Raw genomic sequence first — 27,704 nt, forward strand, 5'->3', positions numbered from 1 at the left:
CTATTGAGGGGAAAAGTGGCAAGTTTGCCTTGCTAAGGACCAAATGAGTACTTGAAATACATTTGGCAAGCTGCACTCAGACATATCTCCTGGTGCTAACAGTAATTGTTGGCCCTAGCAAGAAAGTGAAGAAAAACATGGTTTCCTGTGACGTGGAATACACGCACAGGCTGCACGTACGCTCAGAGCTGCTAATGGCCATCAGGCCAGAGGAAGCTAGTACGACAGAGACGATGTTCATCTCATAGCTGGCAAAATTGGTGGGGTTCCTTCTCTTGAAAAACACTTTCTCAGGAAAAGGTCACACTTGCCTTCTTATGGTTTTGTTTTGTTTTTCCGTAGTTCATAAGAAACCACTTCAGGAAGTGGAGATTGCTGCCATCACCCACGGTGCCTTGCAGGGGCTGGCCTACCTGCACTCTCACTCTAAGATTCATAGGTAAGGCTAGAGCTCCGTGCTGCTAGACATCAGTCCGTCTGCCGCTCTCTGGAGTCTGCAAGTTGCTTCTCTGTCCTTAAACAACTTGGGTAAAGGTTATTCCATCAAAATTTTCTCTAATGGACACATCAGTACTCATAATGCCAGGGCAGATATATAAATAAAAGCTGTTGGCTTTGAAGGAGTGCATTTTTGGGGGTTGAAATAATTTAATGTGGCTACATCCTGTGCTGAATTTACTTCCATGTTAGCAGGTTTTCTGTGCAGAAGCTGGTAGGGAAGAATACACCTGAATGTTAGGAGTAAACTCCGACAGGAAAATATCACCCTAAATTTGCCAAATAAAGTGGCGTGATAGAGCTAGATTATTTTTAAGACTAGACATTGTGAGAATTTTTTACATATGAGTAAGTAAAACTTTATGGTTGCAGAAATCATTTGATCAAGGCGTAAGTCAAGGGTAAAACTACGTTAGGAGAAATCAGAGCACACAGGCAGAGGAAGATCTTCTAACGGGCTGCTTGTGGATGCAGCTCTAGATCGGTCTTTCATCATGTGGTATTTTTGAGGAGTTTGGATTTTTTTGACTTATTTGTCAACAATGTTACATGTTCTCGTTTTATGGTTTTTTTTGTCTAATTTGGGGTACTGCTGGTATGTCAGGGACTTGTGAAATGGGTGAGAACTAGATCAGTGTAATGAGTGGGGAGTCATCAGAATGAGGCAGCTGGAGACTAATTTATGGGGCTAAAAGCCCCTGTAGTCTGCTGGCAAGCTTGAGGCAGAAAATCGGTATATCTGAGGCTGAGAGAGTGAGGGATTTTTGCAGAGACAGGCATTATTTGTCACTTGTTAGAATAACTATTTGGAGCATGTCTACACAGGGTTATTAAATAATATTTAAGTGAAATATTAATTTAAACATGAATGCCAGCTTACGAAATTAAAATAAGATTATTTTTTATCAGCCTTTTGCATGTATGCCCTTATTTGAGCGTAAAAATACCTATTCTGAAATATTTTACGTGCTTTCAAAGTGCACTGAATTCTTATTGATGGTGAAGGACACCCTGTATGGATGCCATTGAGAAGTAGTTTTTCTCGATACTCATTAGGACTTACGACATGGTGCAATTAATGTGTTGTAAATTCAGCAGCTTCACATACTGGATACTAGCTACTCTCTGTGAACTTCCCGTTAGCACGCTTGTCGTGTATCAACAGCAAAGCTGGTTGTTTCTCTTTCAAACTGGAAGAAGTTCCTTTGCTGTTGCAGCGTGCCGAGAGCAGCCGTAAGGAAAGCTACTGCTCGAAGGGCCATGCGGGTCTTCCCTGTCCCTTGCCTGTCTGGCTGGTGTTCTTCCAAGGCGTATTCTGACTTTGAGACGGGGAGGCAGGGCTTCTCTTTCAGACAAGAGGGCTATCAAGAGATTTCTAGTTTTCTGATAGATGTTGCGTCTTGTAACGGCGAGGCGAGGGAGTGCCGTGTCGTGGCTGGGCAGTGAGGAGTGCTGTGCTGGTGTGCACAGCTCCAGGGGAGCTGCCCCTCTGGAGCAAGGTGCCAAGCTTGTCTCTGCTGTGGCAGGTGCCAGCAGCAGCAGCGAGAAAAGCGAATTAAGGCTGGGGGAGAAGGGGCCCAGGCTGGCGGGATGGTTTCCCTGCCCGCAGCGAGGACGGGACCGAGCGTGGCCTGGGATGGAAGGACACCTTGTGGGGACGCAGCACGGAGCAGGGCTCCCATCTCGCCTCCTGGGCTCCCTGGGCAGTTCTGCTGCCACTCACATCTGGGATTATTTTCTGTTTAATGGCAAGCACAAGACACACCTAAGTTAGCAGGTACGTTTGCCAGCACCTAACGTGGCTGCCAAGTCCTCTGCTGGTTGTGGTACAGTGAAGGTGGCAGTGGAGATGGCAGCAAAGAGGACAGCCTGTGCTGTCTCTTCTGTGCTTTTGAGGTGTGCGTTCTTGCACATACAGCCGTCTCCAGCACTTGTCCTCCAGCAGAAGTGACAGATGCATAGACCCAAAGCATGAAGACATGTCAGGATGTGTTTCTGAGGAGCACATGTGTGCAAAAAAATTCCATAATACTAGTTTTGAAGTGTCCTGGGAATGGGGGAATAGAGGTTCTGGCTCCAGCTCTGTTGCTGAACTACTGTAGGTAAATTCCTGTCTCTGTGGCTCTCTCCATCGCAGCTTTGCCTGGCCTGTGTGCTGCTCCGTGGAGACAAAGGCAGCTCACCGGTGTTTGTATCACGCTAGATTTAAAGGATCTTTCAGCTTGCCTGCTCTCTAGGTCTACAGTGATCCTGGATTTGTATTTGATACACAAATCGTTATGTTTTAATTGTTTTATGATAATTCAGTGTCTGCTCTTCCTCTGCAGCAAACACAAGAAAGCTTTGTTGCCCTTCGCATTTATCTAATTAGCTCGGTCTTCACGGGGTCACAGTACCGAGTATGTTTGGCAATACACAGTGACTTGTTTGTGTTGGAGGTCTACCACTGCTGAGAAGTGGCTGGTTAAGGACTTACAGTTGAACACCAGATCAGAAAAGCCGATGTTTTTCTTGATGCACTTTTTGTATGGTATTTTTTGAAGAGATGACAGAGACATCCCAGATGGTATCATGTATGCAGCCTGGCTGACAGGGATCCCTTACACATACTCCATTTATTTTGAGCGTCCGCTTTTGCAACAGCGAGTAGCTTTGCCCGTGTGAAGGCACCTGTGGCATACCTGGTGTGCAATTTTCCCTGTGCAGTGCGGTATCGGGGTTTTAGGGAGCTTTCACTATATTATGGTTTTCAGCTGGCAATGTGTAAGTAGACTTGAAATTCTTAAAGCTGTCCTTCTCTTATGTCAGATGGGTGGAAGAAAAAAATATTTTGGATATAGCCGACAAGTCTGTCTCAAACTTTGAACAGGGTCGTTGCCAAGTGTCTTGGAAGGTATGCAAATTGAGTTAACCTTTCTCAGCATTTCATGGGTGGTTAATTTTAAATTATCCCACTTACAGCTGGAATTTAGAAACTTATGGTGCCAAAGGTGTTGAATATATCTTGTGCCTTTTGCATTTCAGTAGTGTCATTATTGTTAATCTCTTAAATGTGCGAATTATGTGAGAGCTGTAGGAAGGATCAGCCTAGGGCATTTGAAAGATGAAAATAACATGTCTGGTATCATTTAAGGTGTCACAGCTGGATGTTAGGATACATCTCTCCTGGATCTCAGTTTGGGGCTTTAACCTTGCAAGCATGGCTCATCTCTTCTTGTCTTCCCTCACCCTTTGCTCTTTCTGGGTACAGCCAGGTTTCCATTCCCAAAAAACCCGCGTATCTGACTTCTCTAGCTTTCTGCAATACTAGACTTCTAAATATTCTCAGGTTTTTATGAATATTTAATTGAGAAAAAGTTAGTAGACTTGGGTGCGTTTGTGAATCTTTGAAAGTTATTCTAATGTAACCAGGAGTATACTTTTCTTTTTTTCGTTAAAAGGGATATTAAAGCTGGAAATATTCTTCTAACAGAACCAGGTCAAGTGAAACTAGCTGATTTTGGGTCTGCATCTATAATCTCCCCTGCCAATTCTTTTGTGGGAACGCCTTACTGGTGAGTAAAGCCTGCAATACCTTAGTCCTTTGTAAGACTGCTCTCTTCCGTTTCCAGTGTTTCACAATCTGAAAAGAATATCTGTCATAAAAGCTTTATTAACCAAGCAGTTTTCTTCAAATCCCTCTGTCCAGCTCTTCAGGAAATGTGTTCTTTCTCAGTGCCCATCAGTAGAGGTAGGCTGTGCAGCACTTCGAAATGGCACCAGTTAATGTTGCGACTGTTGTGATGCCATTGGCTTACAAATTGCGAACACTTGCCATAGGTAATGAAACTAAAACAACCACGTGGAGAAAGGGAATCCTGTTAATCTGGCTGTGCAGACTGGAAGTCACGCAGCTACTTAAATCCTGTTTTGAAGAAGCTTGCTTAAGGGTCACTTGAGTTGCTTGGCACTGCTTACGTAGTGGACCAGCATAGCTGTATGCTCCGCTTGTTTTGTGGCAGACACCCCAGGCGTTGATGGGCGCTCACCTGTCGCCCAACCCTGATCAGGTCCGTATGGCAGGAAGCCTGCTTCATCTTTGAAGAACAGAAGTTAAAGAGGCTGAGTTTTTGCAGACTGTGCCTGCTGCTTCTTTTTGCCCTCCCACTCAACCGTTTATCATGGACCACCGTATTTGCCCACTGTTCTGGATTTCCATGTTCCTTTCATAGCTACACTCACAGGCTGCATATATCTGCTGGAAAATTCTCCTGGCGTGCCACTGGAAAACCCACCGTCTCTGGTGAGAGTGAAAGTGATGCCTTTAGGACTCTCCCAGCCCTTGCTGTCTGCCTGCAGGTGAGATTGGTGAGGGTCTCCCATGTGCCAGCATCTTGCACGAACAGCAAGGTGATCAGGTTGGCCTCTGGCTTACTTTCCTTTCTTAAACTGCCTCTTGGAAGAGTTGCTAGTGCAGGCAAGCGTTGTTTCCTTTCAGCGTGGCTTTACTCGGCTCCATGCTGGCTCTGTAAGTCCTGGTCCACTGCACTGCTGAAGATAACGAAGCCGCCTCATTTTAAGCCGTGTGCTGGGAGTCGCAATTTGTATCTCCTAACCTGCACGTTTTCCACTGTGGTTGGTAGGATGGCACCGGAGGTGATCCTTGCTATGGACGAGGGACAGTATGATGGAAAGGTGGATGTTTGGTCTCTTGGGATCACGTGTATTGAGTTAGGTGAGTAAATACTTAGCAGCTGAGATGAATAATTAACTGCAATATTTATTAGGAAGTCCTGAATAAATGGAATATTTTTGTTCCTTGTAAGTTTTGGGGTTGTTTTTTTCCCTGCTTTAAAAAACTTGATTTGGAAAGCACTGACAGTTAGATCTTTCACTCACTGGCAAATCAAGAGCAAGCCACTAACGCTGCTATGCTTTAATGTTAATCTGGTGTGCTCATTTATTCCCTTAATAACTAGACAATTCTAGACTTTTATGACAAGAAACTATGGTTTCTGGTCTGTATTTTTCAAGCTGGGTTTTGAGAAAGTTGTTCCAGCTATTATGTCAAGGGAACTGGTGTCCTGAGGATTGCGTGTCAGAAGGGCCCTATGTTTTATTTTCAATTCTTCTTACTTCCCTACTCTCTGAAACAAAAATCTTCAATCTCAGCCGAAAGTTTGTGTCATGAATCACCGTGGACAGGTTCTTTACATGAGAAGAAAAGGGTTTGCACTGCAAAGGGCAAATGATACCCATCCACACAACCTGCAGCAGATGTAAATGTGATAGCAGGTATACAGAGCAGACGTGTGCACTGGAAGTTTGAATATTGACATTGCATGTGCTGAGCAGATTATTTTCAAAGATATTCTTGATACAGATTATACTTAACAGCAGTACATCAAGAACTTATTGTGAGGGCAAGGTCACTGATTTATAAATGTTTAATGAGCAGAAATAGGTATGAGATAACAAAGGGGACGTACAGAATGGGAAGAAATGTCCACTGGAGACGGTAATGGTGTCAGTGGCTAGCAGCTTCCGATGTTGTCTTTCATGTGCCAGCGCTAACACCCTGCTGAAACAGTCTGCATTTTGATATAAAGAATGCAAAAATCAGAAGTTCTAGACTTCTGTTCTTCCATGTGGCCACTGGTTTTTTTTCCTGTTTTGTGCATGTGGAGTATAGTTATGGCCTCTGCAGGAGTAGGAACAGGTATTACACTACCCTATGCAGGCACTTAGCCTTGATGCTACATTTTCTATGGAGCTTTTCAGTTGAGAACCTCAAAGCCATTTTACGTAGTTGATGGGTTTGCTGTTTTAATATTACACTTTTAAGAAATAGTAAACTTTTTTTTAAACTTTGAGCTTTGCCTTTGCATGATTCCTGACCTGAACATGGGGTCAAGTAGCAGTGGGAGGAAATCTCTTGTAGAGCACTGCTTGGCTTTGTTTGAATGCTGATGTCTTAATTTCTTGTGTAGCTGAAAGTAAATAATGTTTAAAGAAAAGAAAATGCAGTGATTTGCATGCATGCTGCATGTCAAGGACAAGTGATTGTGCTGACCTGAAATGAACTTAAAAATCCTGGCAGCATGGGCTGGTTGGCATGACTGACCCGAGATGGTGGTGAGAAGTAGCTTTTCTCGATCTCTGTGCAAGATTTGCTGCCCTCCTGACGTGCCAGGGACTGGTAGGTAGGTGTCCTCTTGGTGCAAGGACGGGGGAGAATTTTAGTTAGGGGGAGTTAACAGCACATCTGGCAAGTGAATATGGCAAACTGTCCCGTGTACAGGCGACCGCCAGTGACAAAGGAAGCAGGCAGCCACCCTTTCCCCTTGACACAGATGCTACAGCAGTGCATCAGAGATCTGTCAGGATTGATACATGCATTTGCTAGCTCTGACATGCTGTGTGTCTAACCTCCGTTTTAGTCAGCTTCTCTTGATTTCACTACAGCAGGTCAGGTGTGAAATGTTGCAGTTAAGGTAAAATTTACCTGAAACTTTTCCTGCATCCTGTTCTCTTTGGATTTTGTCATCCCCTCTTCAAGTAAATAGCCACTTTCCTTGAGTGGTTGTCCTGGTCTAACCTAGAATATTAAAATAATTAGCTTAAATGTGATGACGACAGTAATGAGCTATTGATTTAGCAGTGATACCCTGCTCATACTTCCGTATCTTTCTCCTTTTCTTTCCAGACAGCCTTATCACACCTTTCTCTTCTCTTTCCAGCTGAAAGGAAGCCTCCGCTTTTCAACATGAATGCAATGAGTGCCTTATATCACATAGCCCAGAATGATTCTCCTACGTTACAGTCAAATGAATGGTAAGAGAGCTATGACAAGATCTTTTTTTAATTTATTACAGTGAAAATGCAGTGTGACACTCTTCTGCATGGCTGAAGTCTGACAAGAAAAGTGTTTGTTGCGCTGTAGTGATTTGACTGCTTTCTCAAATAATGCTCTTGTGTAGGCAGGCTCCATTTTGACCTTCTGTCACTGGCTGTGCTACAATCTAAAAGTGTGGAGGTGTTAATTATGGGGCTGTAGGTGCTGTAAGAATTAAAATATTCTTGGATGTGTTAAACCAGGCATAGCTCAGCATCAGCCAAGTTTCCAGCTGCAAAAGAACCCTGACAGAAGAACTTTTAGCGTTGTAGTGCAGCTGAAATGTGGATAAAGGGAGAGGGGAGGTACACAGAGTATAGAGGTGATTAGATTTTTTTTATTTTTTTTCCCCTAGTGAGTGATTTAAAAGTCAGCAGAGCTCTGTGGCCCATAAGCGGTCCCCATGTGACACGCCGATTCCAGAATCCGAGCTTTGATGCAAGAATGCTTTGTTATTCTGTGGGAGCAAAGGGGTTACCCCGTTTTCTCTTCTCTGTACTTGAGAGCGGAATGTAGCCATCGAGTAATGCTTGGCAGAGTCTTCAGATGGCTTCAAACAACAGCTCCTGGAGAGGTCCAAAATTCTCCCGGTTACACTGTTAGACATTTAAGTAGCACTGATCATTTTATCAAAAACACTCCACTGGAATTTCCTTATTTCATCGTCTCTGGTTTGTCCATTTTCCAAGATTCGAGGAACTTGCTCTTAGATCTGCACACCGATACCCATGTTCTTCTGTGCAGAACTTGCAACGCAGAGCAGAGACAACTTGTGAATACCGTAGGAGAATCGGTGTTGCTGATTGCAGGCAGTTTGAGTCACCTGCTTGCGCTCTGGGGCTTTGAGAACGCAGGGAGTAAGCCAGGTGCCTTTTACGCCGCTTTCGAGTTCAGCGGTACCCAGGTGGTCAGTTTTCTTGCTTCCAGTTCTGATAAAAGCTCATAGGTAGCGTGAAGTTTTGTTGATCTGAGCGATTGTATCAAGGCACTTTACTGAGTCAGTGTTACAAATGGTGGGAAGCTTCTCGGGAATAGAGAGCCATTTCGTCAGCCAACTTAACAAGCGCATGTCTGGAAACTGGAAAGAGTGACTGGGACACATAGTCTTGCTTGGTTTTCAGGTTGTGGTTGGGGATAAATGTGGTCCATGTTTGTTTCAGCAGTCTTTTAACTGTTGAAAGAACTGATGGGATCAACTTAGAATTTGGAAAAGTCCAGTTACTATCTCTGCCCTGGAACTTAAGAACAAATTAGTCAAGGTTTTTCTTCTGCTCTTCACTAATAAATTTGCATATATTCTAGATTCTAGGCTTCTTTTTTATTTAGAACCTTTTTTTTTTTTTCTTCATTTACAGGTCAGATTCCTTTAGGGGATTTGTTGATTACTGCTTACAGAAAATACCTCAGGAAAGGCCATCATCAACAGATCTCTTACGGGTAATTTTTCAAATCTTTTCCAGAAATCTGGGAAAAATCTGTTTGTCTATCAAAATAATTTTAAAGATGGTGAACAAATACTTGCCCTTCAAAAAAAAAGAAAAGAGTTGATTTTGCTGTTGTCTGAATCGATAGAGTTTTGGGGTCTTCTAAGGAGTATTTTAGGCTGTTGAACTTTGAACTTTGTTTCCTGACCTTGCCTGTTACGTCAGTCACAATTCGCTTTATAACATGATGCTCAAAAGTCGAACTACTGCAGAAAAGTAGAGGTAGGCTGTGTGGTCAGACAGTTAGACTGCTGAGGAGGAGTTACTTGGGGGAGCAGCCAGCACCCTGCTCCTCTTGCAGCCCAGAGCTCTGCAAGGGTTACGTTTGTGTTAGAGAACTTGCAAGCCTCGTGGGACAGCAGTGTGAGTAATGGGGCTTTTAGGTGAAGGAACGTCCTCTCGCCAGGAGGAAGGTAGAAGGATTTCATCTTGATTTTTATTTGTTTTAATAATTTTGTTTTCCAAGACAATTCTGTACATACTTTAACTGAAAGTACTGTTAAGGACAAACAGATCCAGAGCTGGGTTAGTTCGATCTGTGCTGCAGAAGTGAATCACAACCAATGATTTTCTGTGTAGGCAGGACTTGGGAGTGTTTGGTGAAGAAAGAGTTTTCACCAGCCTCTCTGCTATACTGTGCTTGTCAGTGGGATGCCCTGAGTCGTGACTCTTGTGTAAAGTAATGTAACTGTTAGTTTGCTGGTGCTCCTTCTTTTTTTTTTTTTTTTTTTTTTTTCCTCTGCTTATCTACTCCAGTAAGGAAAAATGTCACTTTTCTGTTGTGTAGCAGGCAATACTTGCTACCAAGCTTATATGCAGTTTCAGTAAGATTTACTACAGGCTTTCTCTGGGGAAGTGATAGAAATACTTAACCAGACTTCATAAGATGCGTAGGCAATAGCAAGTCTTTTGCAGAGCTGGTAATACTTTGAGAATTATACTCCACATGATCAGAGGATTGAGGTCTTAATAAAGATTTAGATAGTGGCTGATTATTTAAAGGAACATGGGTATTAGAGATGACAAGAGAATGGATGACCTATGTTTATCTCCTGGCCAGAGCAGGATTGTTCTGTGTGGGGTGCTCTGAACTGCCGTGGTTTGTCATTTTTTTTGGGTGACGCAGATGAAGTTCAGAAAGGTTATCTCGACTTTTTTTGTCTAGTAATACTACTGTGTGCGTGATTAATTCTTTATCTGTTCATACCTCTTGCCTACGTATCTTTTCATGATCTTTCTGCCTGATCTCAGTTCAGCTCTTGTTTTTGCTCTGTTCTTGTAAATCACAGAGTCTTAGGTTGGAAAAGATCTCTAAGATCATCAAGTCCAACCGTCACCCCAACACCACCATGCCTACTAAACCACGTCCCGAAGTGCCACATCTACACATTTTTTGAACACCTCCAGGGATGGTGACTCCACTACCTCCCTGGGCAGCCTGGTCCAGTGTCTGACCACTCTTTCAGTAAAGAAATTTTTCCTGATATCCAATCTAAACCTCCCCTGACACAACTTGAGGCCATTGCCTCTCGTCCTATCGCTGGTTACTTGGGAGAAGAGACCAACACCCGCCTCACTACAACCTCCTTTCAGGTAGTTGTAGACAGCAATAAGGTCTCCCCTCAACCTTCTCTTCTCCAGACTAAACAGCCCCAGCTCCCTCAGCCGTTCCTCATAAGACTTGTTCTCCAGACCCTTCACCTGCCTCGTTGCCCTTCTCTGGACACACTCCAGCCCCTCAATGTCCTTCTTGTAGTGAGGGGCCCAAAGCTGAACACAGCACACGAGGTGTGGCCTCACCAGTGCCAGCACAGGGGCACAATCACCTCCCTGCTCCTGCTGGCCACACTATTCCCGATACAAGCCAGGATGCCGCTGGCCCTCTTGGCTACCTGGGCACCCTGCTGGCTCATGGTCAGCCGGCTGTTGACCAGCACCCCCAGGTCCTTTTCCACCAGGCAGCGTTCCAGCCACTCCTTCCCAAACCTGTAGCGTTGCATGGGGTTGTTGTGACCAAAGGGTGGGACCCAGCGTTTGGCCTTGTTGAAACTCATACAGTTGGCCTCAGCCCATCGATCCAGTCTGTCCAGATCCCTCTGCAGAGCCTTTCTACCCTCAAGCAGATCAACGCTCCCACCCAGCTTGGTGTCATCTGCAAACTGATTGAGGGAGCACTCAATCCCCTCATCCAGATCATTGATAAAGATGTTAAACAAGACTGAGCCCTGGGGGACGCCACTCATGACCAGCTGCCAGCTGGATTTAACTCCATTCACCACCACTCTCTGTGTGCGGCCATTTAGGCAGTTGTTTATCCAGTGAAATCATTCGTTTGGGCCTTTCTGATCCACGTTTTGGGTTTTTTTTTTGTCTGAAGTTCTTCTGGCTGGACAGGCGTTTCTGGCACTGATGTACGTATCATGAAATGTTACTCCAGGTGTGGTTATGTTGGAGCTGGGAAGGGCTGGCTCTGCTCTGCTCTGTGGTGTTATGGTGGAAGGTTTTGATGCTGGGTTCTTTTGACTGCTGTCTGGTGCAGAAGTCCTGACCAATTTACTGATTAGTGCCAACTGTAGATCCCTCCTTATACTATTGCTTCCAAACATACTTTGCATCTGTTGGTTTTATTGTGTATTTCCAGACATTACTTTTTTTCCAACTTCTCTCTCTAGTCATGCAATATTATATTTCTATCTGTGTTTCTGATGTTAATTTTCCAGTAATTTCTTTGTCCTAGAAGGGGTTTGAGCAATTTTTCTATATTCATTAGCATCTTATATTTTCTTCATTTCTGTATCCATGCATCATACTTAGTTGTTAAATATAGCACTAACAGGATAGGCCTAGGTTAACTTCTTCCCCTAACCAAACCACCAAAACCAAAAGTTTTTTACATCCCTTTCATAGTTCCTATACTGAACCCAATTAATTAGAACTTGTTTTGGAAATAACTGTATTGTTTTGGAAAGTGCCTTGTATGGGTTCATGATTGCCAGCAGCTTGTAGGAGGGGAGCCTGTGCCGGGAGTGATGTGTGCAGAGTGTGCCAAAGTTTTGTCAGTGAATCAGAAATCGGTGCCAGTTGAAGTGGTTGGGTTTTGGTTTACCTGAGAAGTGGAGGAACTGCTTATAACCCAAGGGCTTTGTGTTTGGGAAATTCAAGAGCAGCCTTCGGGTAGAAGGTAAGGATATGTGAAACCCTGTCCAGCCCCTTTTCCACCAGGCTTTCTTTTTTTGCTTTTAAGTATTTCGTTTCTTTAAAATTGATTAGTGGCCGTGCTATTCCTCTGGTTGCAGTACATAGCTGCTGGTGAGAATTGCATGGCATGCTGCTGTTCCACACCAGGTAAACAAGACTCAGTTTTTCCTTAAATATTTGAGTAGAGGAATTGCTAGCTCCATTGAGTGTTTTGCTTAATTTCCACAGTAGGTTAGATTGCTGCTCTGTGTCTACCTGACAGCCTTTTCATGCTGATTTTTGTTCTAAGGCTACCATTCAGCCTTTGTTTTATGGCTTCTCTTGTTCCTCTTTCAGCTCAGTAAAATGCATTTTCATGGATGTTTCTGAGCCTCTTGGTTCTTGAAGAGAGAAATCGAAACCCTGCGCTCTTTACTGAGCAGCTAGCTTTGCGCTCGCGGCTGTCCTTGCTTTAAGCCTGGACCATATAGAATATTTAACTTTCATGCCTTTGCTCTTCAGGTAAAGGCTGATGAACGAGCTTGTTTGCACTCTCTCTTCGGTGCCTGGTATATTGTTTTTTTCCTGTGATACATTTGTGCTGTGGCATATAACCAGCGTTTTGTTCTCCGGTTCTGCTTGCAGCACCCTGACAGTCCTTTGGCCAGCTAATAGGTTTATGTTGTGGGTTTCAGCATGATTCATTCATGTGGATTGGCAGCCTTTCTGCTCTCTAGGAATGGCGTAAGTTCATTGAAGGATATGATTTCAGAAGTACCTTAGGTTGGAGTCTGTGCAAACAATTGGAGCTGAGATCTTATTCGTAAATCGTGTGTTTTCAGTCTTTTTATTTGGTTTTAGACTTTCAGAACAGTACCCTAGGTGTTCCCTCCTGCGTTAGCTCTCCCTAAAGCTTGTTAGATTGTAAGATTGAAGATCTTTTTGTCTTTTGAGGGTTTTTCAGTTGTGTATGGTAAACAGGGATAGAGCAAATCTTTTGTGGCCACATTTTCTTAGAGAACTGAATGTTAAATGAGGTATTTGAGAATGAATTTAGTTTCCATTCGCTAGTGCAGATGAAAATAGTCAAATTACTGTAGTGATGTTAAAATACAGTTGAAAATTAAATAAAAGTCAAATTCCAAACCCCAAAACTATTTCACTCCTATTTTTCACTTTTAAAATTAACAGTAATTATAAAATTTGTGTTAAACACTTTTCCCGTATTTTTCTCAGCTTGCATGACATTTCCAGGAGACTTGAGTTCTGTTGGTCGCTCTTCCAGCCAGCTTGATACATGCCTTTAGACTATCCTCTTCCTTCCTCTTGAGTCCGTTTTGGTTTTGTTGTTTGCTTGTTGTTGTTTGTTTTTTTTCTGGCAATTTGGAGAAAGTAGACAAATCGTTGCCAAGAAAGGTTGGACCAGGTGATTGCTGAGTTCCCTTCCAACCCGGTATTCTGTGATTCTATGAAATGAAGTCTTTGAGTAGCACAGTACCAGCAGAGGGGTGCCTACATCTTTTATGTGCAATTTAGACAATTAGATAATGCAAGTGAGCAGCCAGAACTGCGTTCTTGTTATGGAAGAGGCCTTTAGTTTCCACTTTTGTGCGTCTGCCCTACAGATTCCATGTGGTCGCATTCTGATATTTGAGTAGTGCTTGAATATGAAGCACATAGTCTTGCCAGTGAAAGGAGTATTGGCACTGCTGAAGAATATACATAAACAGGTAGATGCTGGGCATACAGGGTGGATTTAAGTTCAGGATCGTTTTTCCAAATGCATTCCTGCTTTCTAGAAGTTATCTACAATGAGATAAAAATGGCTACTTTTTTTCTAATCATAGATAAGCTGGAGATTGTTGCTGTTTACAGAGAAATAAATGGTGGTTACTTGCGTTGAGGAGCAGAAATTATTTGTTTTGCTTCTGTGTGAAATGATGTTTAGAACTTTTAGCTATAATTCAAAAACAGACACCATCACTACTAGCAAAAAATTGATAGTGAAATGACTAGCCATCCCCATTAGCAAAACATAAATGCACAACAGTTTGAATTCAATTCAAAGCAAGAAATAAGCCTGTGGCATGGTACTATCTGTGTTTATTTACAAATCAGTGAAAGAAGATCAGCTCATCCTTTCAGCTTTTCTGTGGGTGAGACTCTTGTTGTGAGGAGGACTGGGTTTCCTGTACCGGTTACTTCAGCTACAGTCTGTTGGTTCCTGAGCTTGAGGAATGGCAACACATCTGTGGTAGAGATGCTGTTCCCTGAGCTCGCCGGTGTGGAAAGAGCTGCGAGGGCAAGTGGAGACAGACCTGACCCTCTGGAGGATTTCTTTGCATGGGGGGTCCAGCTGTTGAGGGTCTCTTAACTAAAGGCCGTCATGGCATTTGCAGTACAAGGCAGCGAGTAACTTTCTCCTGTTTCTGTCTTTCATTGTTAATGTTTCTAGAAGGGTGTAGAAGATGCTTGTGCCTTCAGGCCATCTCCCGCGGTACATCCTAAGCAACATACTCAGCTGTAGTGATACCATGTAGAATATTGGCAAGTGCATAGCCAGGCTGTCCACTTCAGCCAGAAGTTAAATGGGAAGGCTGCAAGGCTTTCGTGCTCGTCCAGTTCAGGAGCATGTATCTGTTAAGTCAGAGGAAAGCTTTGGATCACAGGCTTAAATTCCATTGAAGAATTTATTGTGAAGCCTGCACTTAAAACCTGCGCTTGTAGTACCTCCTTAGCAGGAGGAGAACATGGTTTTACTTTAACTCTAGCTACAAATGTTTTGAGTGTAAAAAAAACAAAACAACCCCAAACCTTGCAGTCTACTTACTGGTTTTATGCATGAAATGGAATAGATAGACGCAGGGTGAATCCTTGCATGTAGCTTAGGCAGGTGGTCTTGCATGTTCAAGATCGATTCTTCTTTGTCCTTTATGCATTTTCGTCCTGAAGTCCTGTGCCTTTGTGAGGTTTGAAGTGGCACCGTCTTGTACCTGGGATGCTTCAAGTGAATGAGCTTAGGAAGGGACAAATCAGCTGTGTTGCCTGGAGAACTCGAAAAACCTGACCCTGGTCCAAACCATTTCATTTCAGAGAAGTGAGTCGGGGAGTGAGGGCTAAAGAGAGCTTGCGAAGGGTCAGCCCGAGGCTCAGCCCTCTCCATCCACCACCCAGCTTCTCCTGCTGCTGATGTGCCTGGGCGCGCGCGTACACACGCACAGCAGTTGACGTAGCGAAGTGGCTTTGCCTCACTGCTCTGTACTCTGCATTTGGTCATATTCGGTGCTTAAGCAGATCTTCTGACTTCTGAACAAAACCTTCTGCAGCCTGCGCTTCACAAGCCATAGCGCAGAGCGCGATCGGTTTGGTTGTTTGATGCAGTGGTGGGCGCAGTCAGCGTACTCAGTGCGGAGTGTGTTTGGAGTCTCTCATAATGGGCATTACTAATTGTTGAGTGTGAACAGACCAATTACTGAGTAGGAACTGTCATTTCAGGTGTCTCAGAAAAGTCACAGTGTCCCTGTTTTGACATCAAACATATGAGTGTCATGTCTGAAACCCTGTGTTTTATTTCCTTTGATTTAGCACGATTTTGTTCGCCGAGACCGACCACCAAGGGTACTAATAGATCTCATACAACGGACAAAAGATGCAGTACGTGAACTGGATAACCTTCAGTACCGGAAAATGAAGAAAATCCTTTTCCAAGAGACACGGAATGGCCCACTGACCGAGTCTCAAGAAGAGGAGGAGGTACTTTTATTTTGTTACCTCATTTGCAGAGTTACAAACAATTTTAGGGGAAGTGAGATGTGCAGAACAAACACAGCCTAGGTGAGGATGTGATCTGTGTTGCTGGAATTTCGCCTTGATCAGCAGAGGTGCAGGGTAGGATAATGAGTGACGATAGCCTTTACTTGGTGTTAGATGTGCATTTGTTCGCACTTTTAAAACTTTGGGTTGTTTCAGGGGTGGCCTTTCCTCTGAAAGCTTTAGGGAAGAAACCCTTTTGGAAGGAGATTCTCTGTGAGAAGAAAGTGGCTCAAAGCCTGTATGAAGGAGGGTTTGTTGGCAATCCAAGCTTTTCAGTCTCAGCAGCGCAGTCAAGACCACTTGATTAATGTTAATATTTTTTTCAATTACCATAACTTTGTTGTAAAGTAACTGACCTGTCGTGAGCTGAAAAGCAAATCACCAAATTAGTAAGATTTATTTTTCTAAATTCTTCAATATTAAAGAAAAAAAGATTTAAGACCTAAAATTCCACTTCAGTTTAAACCTTATAATAAACAACCCACTTAATCAGTGTATGATAATTGACGCTAGCTGTGGCTTAGAGAAGGAAACCAGTCGTTTTTCAATTGATGAGATTAGGTGGAAATGAATGTCATTTGGTAGAGGGACATCGGATAAATAAATCCATGACTGGTTCTCAACAATGAAAAGAGACAGGCAAATTGATGCTTGTATTCCTTTTTGCTGCGGTACAGGAAGATAGTATGCAGTGAGATGCCCAAGCTCAGCATATATCTGGGGACTTGGTTTTGAGGTTTGTGTATATCAAATGTTCCTTTAAGGCTAAACTAGAGCTCTGGTTTAAGAAGCAGGCGAGCCTGGGTGTTGGGTAGGAGAGCATACAGGAGGAGTGGACTTGGCACTGTCCTTGCCGTTGAAGGAGATGCACTGGAGCAAGAACAGCAACCGCTGTGATTAAGGCTACGAAGTGTTTCTGTTCTAACCCTCCAGCTAGCCAACTTCAAAGCCTCGAGCTTAGTTGTTGGGGCAGGGAGAAGGGGGGATTTGTCAGATTTTTGCACTGAATCCTGCAAGTTTTGTCTACCTATATGTGAAAAGCTGTGAGGAGAGTGACAGGGTAGGAAAACGCAAGGGAGCGTGTTTCCCACCTGCCTGTTCAGCAGATCCAAGCCCAACAGCTAAGTGGGATACGTGTGGTAGCAGTTGACTCCAAGACATATCTTCTGTTCCTCCTGTTCCCACCTCTCAAAAAAGGGGGAAGAAAAGAGACTGTATCACTAGGAATTAACACTCTAATGAATCTCACACTCTGCATGTGCACAGCATGCTCTGCACTGCATTTACTACTGAGCTTGTGTACCCTGGAAGAGGGTTATGTGCTCGTGTGTATCACTAATTTAGCAGTGACAGGAAAACATAGCGCTTGCTTTAGTTACTACCAAACTGGTTAACAGAAGCTGCTCAGCTGTAGATGCCACAAGACCCTAGACTTTCTAAGGTGGAAAAGGAGCGTTACAAATCTCTGACACTCAAAAGACTACTAATGCTTTTCTCAGAGCTCTTGCAAGAAAGTTAAGGTCGTTTGAAAAGTATTCAAGTCAGGAAGTCAGTGTTAAGATTGCATATTGCAATCTCATCTCAGTCCTTTGTGCACATACATTCATTAATTACATAGCCATAGCCTCATCTCAGGTGCTTCCTTATGTTATTCCTTCTGTAACTTTATATAAGCATCCTGGAAATATTTTCATTCACTTGTGCACATGTTCTCTGTAAAATAGAATTATTTTGGATTTTAAGTATTCTTACACAGGCCCTGAATCATATGCTAATTGCTTAAAAAATAATCACACAATCAAACACAAATCTGTCAAGTCTATCAGTTTTATCTTTCTGTTGGTTTCCAACAAAATGAGTACCCGGTTAATTGATGCGTAATGTTATTCTCCCCGTGCTCACTTTGGAGGCCAGGATAAACTGGGTGCAGTAGCAAGCCATGCATTTTGATGGATCAAGGCTATTTTGGATCAAGGGCTGAAGGATATTCAGAGTTCTCGGTCCTCACTGTGATCTCCTTGCAAGCCTCCTCAGTGCCACTAGTTAATTACAAAGGACTCCATAAATTCTCCAAATCAGTCCAGATTAAGCGCATACTCTGGGATTACTGTGTTTGTGTGAGTATGCAACAAGAAAAAACGCTGCTAACTTCTGGTATTTGTCAGTAGAATCAAAACTGTGTCCTATAAGAGGAATATTTATTTATGTATGTCTAAGTAGATTACAACAGTTTTAATAACTGTAATAATGCAGGCTCTTCTGAGTCAGCTGCTTAAAGGTGAATGAAGAATTTATCTTGGCTGAAAACAGAAGGTTAAAGGGGTTTTTAGTTTGACAAAATGTAATTGCTGCCTGCTTGGAACATGGAGGTTAAAACCTCTACACCTATTAAGCACCATGTGATATTTATTGAATAATAAACAAATGAGTTCATTGACTTCCTTTTTTTCTGATTCACAAAATGTGTCATAGCATATCCTGGCCTGAAACATCGCTTTGATACAGACTTAGATCGCTCCTTTTAATTATGAGACTCCTTCCACCAGCCATCCAGTATTACTGGATGTCTCCTATTCAGTCCAAGAGCCATGCCCAGATTTACTGATATGTGGAAAAAAACTGGCTTGAAGCCTGATGTAGTAAGGTTGCAGGGGAAAATGCAAAAGCTAACTGCTCCATATGGAGTATTTTGTAACCCAGTCAGCCCTGAGAAACGCAATTGCCAAAGTAATGAGCAAAGAACCTCTAACTCTGCAGAGTCGCCTTTAAAACAAACTTTGGGCACTGCAGGCACATTCTGGGCAGGCGATCCCCTGCAGTATTTGTAACTGATGCCCCTTGTTTTATAGGACAGTGAGCATGGATCAAACCTGAGTAGGAAGATGGACAGTCTGGGCAGCAACCATTCCATCCCAAGCATGTCTGTGAGCACAGGCAGTCAGAGCAGCAGCGTGAGCAGCATGCAGGAGGTCCTCGATGAGAGCAGCCCCGAACTGGTCGTGATGCATAGTGACGAGAGCACAATTAATTCCACTTCCTCCGTTATCCATAAGAAGGTATGTTCTCTGGTGCTCTCCATAGCTTCCTGCAGCCCCTGCTATTGCTCACGTTGGCTCACCACCCGCGTAGGGCCCAGCAGTCGGCTTGCTGTGGTCTTGTGCGGAGCCGTCTGCTGAGAGCAGGAGCTGGTGCCAAGCTTGCCTGCTCTGTGGGTTTTTTTCTGTAGAAGCTAAACTGCATTTAAATAAACTCTGAAAATAAAAAACGGCCGCTAATGAAAGGTAGCGCTGTCAGTGTCTAGGCAGGGTTCACGCAGACTTACTGCATGCTTCCTTACCCAGCCCCGCATGTGCACTTCTCCGTCTCCGCTTGTAGCATCCAGCCTTGTTTCCTTGTGAGTGATTGTACTGTGTTATGTAGCGTGGTGCCAAGCGGTCACAGCAGCTAAGCTAACCGTTTACCAGTCACAGTGTGTGATTAAAATCTGCTTGCACTTGGATTTCCCCCATGAGAAGCGGAAGTGTGCAGAGCTTTGGACCCTTCCCACGAGGTATGTTCTGAGTCAAGTTCCACTCGATGCTTTTCTGCTCTTTGCTGCGTGTTGTGATCTGTTGCCTTTTTTTGTTTTCTTGGTGCTAGATATCAAGCTACAGTTGTCTAGCTGTAAGTCAGCATCTAATCTAAGACTGTATGACTAAAGTAGTTTTGACTTGGCCTTAGCGGCGTCACTTGCTAGTGGGTAGTAAAATGTAGGTTGTTGGTGTGACTGCATTTGCAAAGAGCTTCAAAGTGTGCGTATGCTTTTTGCCAGAGAAGCTAAAATGTTACAGCAGCATGACAAGTATGAATTTCTCATTTGTAGGGTTACAGCAAAGCCTAGTTCTAACTAATTAACTATTTGTAAGCAGTTTTCCCCCCTGAAATACAGTGTGTGTGTAAATGAATATCAAAGCCCTTATAAAAGGGAGCTCTCAAGTTTTGTCTTCAACAAAAGATTGCCTTGCGTGTTTAAAGGTACTGGCAGATAAGTTGCAGAGGTTTCAGCGGTTTGCATCTTTCTCAAACACATTGGCAGCAGCACCTTTTGAGACAAACCCGTCTCAAAAAAAGTGTTAGGTGCAAAATGCCAGCCCGAGGAACCATCCTGAATGACGAGCGGCACAACAGATCACATGTTCTGGGTGGTTGTAGTTGGAGCTTTTCCTCATTTTCTGTAGGCTTCAGAAATGTGTATTAATTTTGATTTCACATTGTTAAGTGGTTATATTTACGTATGCATTGAAATAGAAGCTTGAGGAATTGATTTACACAAGTCATACATTATAATATCACTGACTGATCAGTGTTATTACAGTTGCTGAAAACAAAATATGAGCCACTCCCCTCAGACATAAATTGCATTTGTGAAAGGAGTTCCTGCTTGTTTTAAGAAGAGTATTTCATTTTACAGTGATTGTATGACACTTCTAAAGTACAAATACAGGAAGATTTCTGAGGCTGTGGGTTCAGTCCTCTTAGACCTCTGCATAGGTGTTGTTTTCTGGAGATTAAGACATTCAGTTGAGTAGAAGGCATAACCAAAGATTTGTTATCTGGTTTGGGAAAACAGCGTCTCTGCTGTGTGTACGCATAAGGTAAATTTGGACTGTGTAGCAGGACAGATTCCAGTCTGCAAATACATAGGTTTAATTTAGTACATGATTTTTTTATTGTCTGCTGCTTTGGGGAATGCAATTTTAAATGGAAAACTACTTCATGTGTATATTATGTATGTATTAATACATGTGAAAAGACTAAAATTGGAACAGGTCATTTCAGGGGGGTTATATACACATACATCCCACTCTGTTTTCAAGGTAAAGTTCCTTATTCTGAAAATACTTCAGTTTGTGCTTGCTTTAGCTGTGTAAACTGCGATGAAGCTGATCCACACAACTGGTTTTCTCCTAGCAGGTGACAAATCAGGAGTGCTGAGTTCAGTAACACTCTGGGGCCTAATCATAAACAAAATGCAAAGAACCTGGGGTTCAAGTTTAATTTAAACTTTTCTTTCGCATTTAATCAGCCTTGAAAGGCTCAAAAGAAAATACTGATGAACATAATTAGCCAGCTGTCTCCATTATGCAGGCGTAGGGTCACATATGAGATTGTTTTGACACGGGTCAAATCAAACTGTTGTGTAAAATTATGGTATTGCACAAATGTGTTAATTAACAACCTCTGGATGTACCAGACTGTGTAAAGTGACCAGGATGGCAAAATTGCCTAGACTGTTGATAATTTCTAAGGTTGTAAGTGTCAGAGGCCTTTGGATTTCTTTGGACCACAGCCTCAGAATGTTATATGCATTGCAAAATGTAGAATGACAAAGTCTGTGGTCATGTGTGAAATAGTTTGCAGCCTGCAGTGCTTCAGACCACTGCTCAGTGTGAAGAGCCGGTCTGGGGTGGCCTTTACTTGGTGGAATTCAGGAGCAGGCCTCCGGCTCTCACTACATCGCCTGCGAGGCTGGGAGAAGCTTCGAGCATCCCCACCTCTGAGCATCTATACTGTGACCAGCTACTCAGAGACAGAGGCAAAGCCTAAGAAACAGGCTGATGTAGTAAAAGCATTTGTAAACAGTATTTTTTAATTTATTTATTTTTTAACAGCTGCTGCCTGGATGTAACTTCCAAAGATGTTTTATGGTCGTGGAGTAAGTGAAATGACCTGCTTCTGATCTACTTTACTTTCACTGTCTATACCAGTTCATGATAGCCAAGATGCTTGGGTTTTGCCTGGCAGAATAGCATTCGTGATAAATCCTCCGTGAACAGCAGGCGCAGCCTCGCTCCTTCCACTGTACAGACGCTTTGGGACAGCAGCAGAGCTCCATGTTTCTGAACTTGTGCTTAGAACAAAGGCGACTGCCTCCTGTCAGCAGAGTAAAACTAGTAGGATGGAAGAAAAATCACTGGACATGAAGGAAATAATAGTAATAAAAAGCCCTAATTGAATGTGCCACTTTTAATATAACTTCGTTTATAGCTGTGTCCTAAACTTCTGGGAGGAAGAAAATTGCAATAATGTCTGCTACTCAGGCGGGAGGCCTGCGTCCTCCCTTCCTGGGGTCTTGGTCCATCCTTAGGGTCAGAGACTGCTTGCTCCGGAGGATGCCTTCATCACCAGCAAATCCTTTACAGGTCTCCAGTTTGGATGAGTTGTCCTGCTGGGAGCTTTTCCTTGCCCCTTTGCAGGTTTCAGGTTGGTGACCTCCCTCATGTGGGTCACGATATGGCCAGTGTAAGAGGTCTGATTTTCTGATGTCTCTCTTTTGAAGGCAGTTAAGTGCTGCTCCATCCAAGGTTCGTCTTACCTATGGATACACATTCTCGTGTCCGTCTCCTGTTGGGAGCCAGTTCAGTTGTTCAGCTGCACAGGTGGAGAACTGGAGAGTGACAGCTCTAATACAAACTCAACTGCATCTGAGAGCGCAAAAAAAGAAAAAAAAAGAAAAAAAAAAAAAAAAAAAGACAAAATGTGGCAGGGAGTTAAACTCGAAATACCCTGTGCTTCAAACACACATAACCTAGATTTTAAAAGCAGATAGGTGTCGGTTAATTCATCTTGAAAATGAGGATGAAGATTTTGGCTTCCAGAGAATACAGGCGTCCATTGATACATTGTAGGTAGTTTGTCATCTGCTTCGTTCCGCTGCTGTACATGTCAGTGCGTGCACAGGTGGCTTCCCAGAAATACCATTTTGTTGTCCTAAATGAATATGCCAAGTGGTAGGATTTAGAATGCTCCCACATGGTATTATTTTATTGCCATAAAACTTAATAATAGTAAAAAAGGTTGTTCTCTTTAAACAAGCAGCTAGTACAGTATTGTTTTGTTCAACTGCAATACCGAGTGGTTGCTGTTACTTCAACCTTAAAACCAGCAGTACTTACAAAGATGCAGCTTGGGCAATAAAATGTCAGGGAAGTCCTCTGATTAAAATCTAGTTTCTAACAGAAGGATGAAAAGAGAATGTTCTTAGTTGATCATCACAATTTTTTGCCCAGTGCCTGTAATAAAAACATACTTCTGTAATAACTGTTGCAACCTGAGTGCCTTTCCGTACGCATTAAATTAACCCGTATGCGTCGCCCATCCCCGCCGTGATGAGCGCGCAGTGTCCGTGCCGGGTTCTGTGGCTGGAGAGCGCTCTGGCAGGGCGGTTCTGCCCGAGTTGCAGTCGAGGAGAAGCTGGGGGCGTTTTCCTACATATCAAGATTTATGATTCATGCTTGGAAAAGATGTTGTTTTTATGAGATGTGAAGGATATTTAGGTAATGACTTGCTGAGTTTTGGCTTGCGTGTGCCGGCAGTGATGACCCCTCGCGTGCCTTCTGGAATCACGTCAAGCCACCTGGTGACATGAAGCCTTTTCTTGGAAGGCTCTCGATAACGTAAACGTCTCTGTAGATTGTCGAGGCTTTAGTGCGATGTATGAGAATGAACGAGGACACACTTGTTTTCCTTGCTCTTTAAATTCCTAGAAGGAAAGGATTTGCTGCAGTTCCATTGAAGTCCTTACTGTGGCTCAGAAGCTGCCTTTCCTATTTGTCTAGGAGACTGGCAGCCCTTTGCAGTGAGGGAATCCTCCTGTGTAAACAGTGTGTGTGGAGGGGTTGGTTTGCTGTGCATGACAAGGAATGCACGTGAACCTTCTTTTGAGGTGAGAGTCTGGGTGTTGCAGCTTTAGGCTAGTCCGGTGTGAGCAGTTTGCGGTTGGGCTGTATGTCAGGTTCTGAATTGGCTGCGGAAGACGATGGGACTCCTCTCGTGCTTGATGCTTTGTCCGTACAAGGGTTGCTTCAGCCATGTGACAATGTTGTATACTGAAAAAATGTAAATATCAAATGCCATGTATAGATCTGTCTGCCCAGTTTTGCTGTGATTAAAATCTGAGGCAAAATTCTCATTGATTTTTCTGTAGGAAGAAAATCAACTCCTGCCTACCTACTGAGTTGTTTTCTGTTTGTTTCTACAGCTTGCTTGTCCCAGTTGTCTGCTGAGCAGGTATTTTATTCAGCAGGGAAGTTTTGCTGCAGCAGTGTGTTTGTGTGGGGTTTTTTCCCTAGTATTTCTTGGAACAAGCTACATCTTTCTCTAAAAAAACAAAACAAAAAATTATCTGGTCAGTGTAATTATTAAGTGTTATCAGGAAGGAGTCTAGTCGGAATATCTTCACCATAAAAAGATGATACTGGTAGCAACGTGCTGTTAGAATTGCTCTTAAGATTGCGTGGCAACGGTGTTAAACAGATATTCCTGAAATGTTGTGCTGGTGTAGGGGGCAGGGGATGGTAAAGCCCTTTTTTTCAGCGAGGAGGACTAAAAGACAGTGTGTGGTAGAACTGGCATGGGACTCTAGAGAGCAGAATTCAGGTTCTTACTGTGGAGGGTGACCTTGGGCAAGACTCACGGGTTTGAGCCGAAACCCATGAGCGTTGTAAGCTGCTCGGACACTACACTGGTGGTAGCCATGTAGGTACCCAGCTGGGAACCTGCTGGAGTCAAGAGGTGTCTGAACAAATGTTCTGACTGCTGCTCTGTATTTCTGTTTATCCAGAGATCAGCTTCCACAAGAAGAATTTTTTTTAATTTTTTGGGGGGGCGGGGTGGGAGGGGGTTACTTATTAATCCCTAATGTCTGTAGGAGTCCTGCCTTTTGGTTTTTTTCATTCTTTTTGAGAGATTTGCTCTTCAGCATCGCTGAAGTAACTGGAAGCTCCACCAGCTCTCTGAGCAGATAATACTGTAGAAATGTTTGAGAGTTTTCGTCATGGCAAATATGACCACGATGTCAAAGCCAACAGCCGGCCAAATACCCCCATTTGTTGTGATCAGGCTGAAAGCTCTTTCTGTCGCAGACAGTGCAGTCAGAAGAACAAATTATTTCTTTAGTCAGAAGTTGAAGATTCTAGGTTGTTCACCCTAAATCGAAGGATTTTAATGGTTCAATGTGAGATGTGATCTGAGCGTGCCTGAAGTTGTATTCATGAGGCAAATATTGCAATAAACACAGAAAACAGATAGAAAGTGGAACATACAGGGAAGATGCGTTACTTTAAAAATAAACCCATGTTTGAATGGCAGACTTAGGTCTGAGAGATACCCTGAGCCAAGCTTGAGGAGTTTCTGGGGTGCTTTCGATCAGATTTTACTTCCCGAGTACCTTGAGCTGAGGTGTCGGTTTTGGATCTTTGTTTCCCATAAATGTGGAGCTAAAAGTCTGAAACAAAATTTCCTGACTTGTGCCAACACCTGAAAGGAGATCTGGTTGCAGCGTCTGTTGGCAAGCTTTTGGGAGAAGAAAATAAAATGAAAAGAGCAGAAATCTGTTCTCTGGGTTTGTTGGTAGATGTTTGTCATAGTAGCCATCGGTCCCACTGTCTGAGGAAGCTGGTGGAGACATGGCTACTCTTAGGATTAGTTATATTGCAGGTCTCTGTTCACCAGCAGCCTCAGGTGTAGTGTAACTTGCTAGATTTGGTAAGTTCATGTCAAGTGATTTTATTCCTGGTAATGTGATAGCTTTTCTGAAAAATGTTTTGCCTGTTAAGGTTCCGTGAGCTTAGCTGAGAGTTAATTGTGGTTGCCTGTCCGGTGCAGAAGCCTCAGATCCCAGATTAAGGGATGCCAAGGACAACCGCTGAGTGTTTTGTCCACTTGAAATTGGCTCTTTTGCTTGCTCAGTTGCAAAGGAATTTTCCCGTTCCTTGCCCAGCTCAATCTCAGATGGAGAATGCAATTAATTCACATTCCTGAAGGGCCATTAGACTTTGCTGTGAGCTTCACATGTGCACTGGAGTATCTAGAAGTCCCATAAAACAAGACCAGGATGACACCTTGCCCTCTAAGAATCCACCTCTTGGATAACAGAAAGTAACCCATAGATCAATTTTCCCGTATAAGTAGTAATTTCAACTTGCAATTTTAGGTGGTGTGTTGGAGCATTCTGAAAAATCTGAATGCCCATTTTAGAAGTCTTTTTTTTTTTTTTTCCCCAGTGATTTGCTACTTCTCTGGTTTTAATATTTCGCATTCACCCTGGCATACTAATGTAATGGAGAGAGGGAACCTGGGGTATTGCTAGTACGTTCACATGCACTGCTGCAGGCTTTGTGTGTGACCATGGGTAATATTTGTCCTGTCTCCACTCTAATTTCATAGCTACAGTAGAGGAATAATAGCTCTTCCATGGTTCAGATGGGTAAGTCTTATATAGATCTTTACTACAGGACACCTTTATTCAGCTTTATTTTGTATACGAGGTGCTCTAGGTCTCTTTTGCAGTTGCTGACTCCCTTCCCTGTGCTCCAGCTTGCCTCGTACCAGTGTGTTCGCACGAGGCTGTGTTTGCCTGGGCCCCAAAGAGCCAGGCTGATCTCTGCAGAGCTGCTTGTTGGAGAGTGAGAGCCCAAGGTCAGCGTTGCTTCTAGCATGGCCCCTTGCCTGGCAAGGGGGCCGTTGTGCTGGAAGGCTCTGAAACACCTCGGTGCAAATACCACACTAAAAGATGATGTTAGTAGCCAGCCTGTCTGCTTTGGGCTATCTGTGGTAGCCCCGATAGTGCTTCACAGGGTCCTTCTTGCACCTGCTTGGTAGGAGAGAGTGCTGCAAAGCTGTGCAAGACTTGGGATTGATGTTCTTCCAGTGAAGCCATGAGTCCAATTGAACTGAGTAATATTGTTGAGCTTTATATGTTTAATCAAGATTTTTTTGGTGTGACTGTTCTGGAGCCTAAGACGTACCTTTCTCAGGAAAGCGTGCAAGTCGGAGAGCCCTGCCCGTCATACGAGTGTGCACAAGTTGAAAATCTCAGATGAGCCCAATGGCCAGTAATTGCCTTTCTGTAACACCGCCTTCCTCTGTTAAGACGGTGCAACAAAAAGCCCAATATAAGGATGACCAATGTAAAAAGAAACTGCAACTTTTTATTTCACTCTGTAGTCCTGCTGCTTCTGTGGAGGACTGTCCCGATTAACTGCTTTAGCTTGTTCTGTCTCCCTCGGGTGGGTGCGGAGGAGCTGGTGCAGGCTTGGCTCTGTGATGGCCATCGTGCTTTCTCCGTGCAAAGGCAGGTGAAAGGGGGGCGTGGAATGGAAACGCTCAAAATGAAGGGTGTGAGAAAAGGTATTGGGTTTAAAGCACTTTAAATGTACAGGTCGTTCAGCTCTTTGTATCAGCACTTCCGTACCTGTTTGGCCTTTGCTTGAAGTCATTTCCAGAATCGTGTTGAAAGCAGCTGAACGTGTGTGGGTCCGGGCTAGAAGCTGAGGACAGCAGAGGGAAACAAGTGTCTGCAGAGCGGGGAAGGAGCGTCGTCGGTACGATGGCAGTGTCATGGTGGAGATGCTACTCCACATCGGCTGGTTTCTCACTGCGGGGTTCTCTGACCTCTCTGGTGTCTGCTCCAGCGTGGTGGGGTGGCAAAGCTGCTTCTGCTCACCTGCATGTGCCTGGTGCGCAGAGACAGCCCTGCTCTGCGAGGGCTGCCGTCTTCTATTTGCCTTGTGGCGTAGATGCTTGCAGCCTTTATGTTGCACCCCTGACAGTTGGAAACCTGATTTAATTTAGGAATAGTCTCAGTTTTCCTTCGAGTTTTTCAGAGCTGGAGCTTGAGGACGGGAGTCGCGAAGCTGTGGGAGATGGCAGCGTGGCAGATGTGGAGCCCGGTGCCCAAAGGCTGCTCCGTCCCCAAGGCGCAGCCTGCGGCCGCGCCGACTTTTGGCAATCACCGTTTTGATTAGCGAGATTGTGGTGGCATTTTTCACCAACCTTTCTGGTCAGGTCCCTCCTCTGTAGGCTTGATGAGAGCTTTG

At 43.7% G+C, this 27,704-nt stretch overlaps 1 protein-coding gene across 3 annotated transcripts in view; it reads left to right on the forward strand.

The window, feature by feature from the left end:
• The window catches only part of TAOK3 (TAO kinase 3), a 94,885-nt gene that overhangs the window by 49,045 nt on the left and 18,136 nt on the right, over nucleotides 1–27,704 (forward strand). For 2 of the 3 annotated variants that reach the window (XM_075434459.1, XM_075434458.1), the window contains 7 exons: nucleotides 343–439; nucleotides 3,939–4,052; nucleotides 5,121–5,212; nucleotides 7,218–7,311; nucleotides 8,728–8,809; nucleotides 15,619–15,786; nucleotides 18,696–18,902. In XM_075434459.1, coding sequence (XP_075290574.1) covers nucleotides 343–439; nucleotides 3,939–4,052; nucleotides 5,121–5,212; nucleotides 7,218–7,311; nucleotides 8,728–8,809; nucleotides 15,619–15,786; nucleotides 18,696–18,902 — 854 coding nt within the window. The remainder of the gene's footprint in view (nucleotides 1–342; nucleotides 440–3,938; nucleotides 4,053–5,120; nucleotides 5,213–7,217; nucleotides 7,312–8,727; nucleotides 8,810–15,618; nucleotides 15,787–18,695; nucleotides 18,903–27,704) is intronic. The other variant, XM_075434461.1, reaches the window with a different exon arrangement.

The sequence above is a fragment of the Opisthocomus hoazin genome, chromosome 13, assembly GCF_030867145.1.
Source record: "Opisthocomus hoazin isolate bOpiHoa1 chromosome 13, bOpiHoa1.hap1, whole genome shotgun sequence".
NCBI lineage: Eukaryota > Metazoa > Chordata > Aves > Opisthocomiformes > Opisthocomidae > Opisthocomus > Opisthocomus hoazin.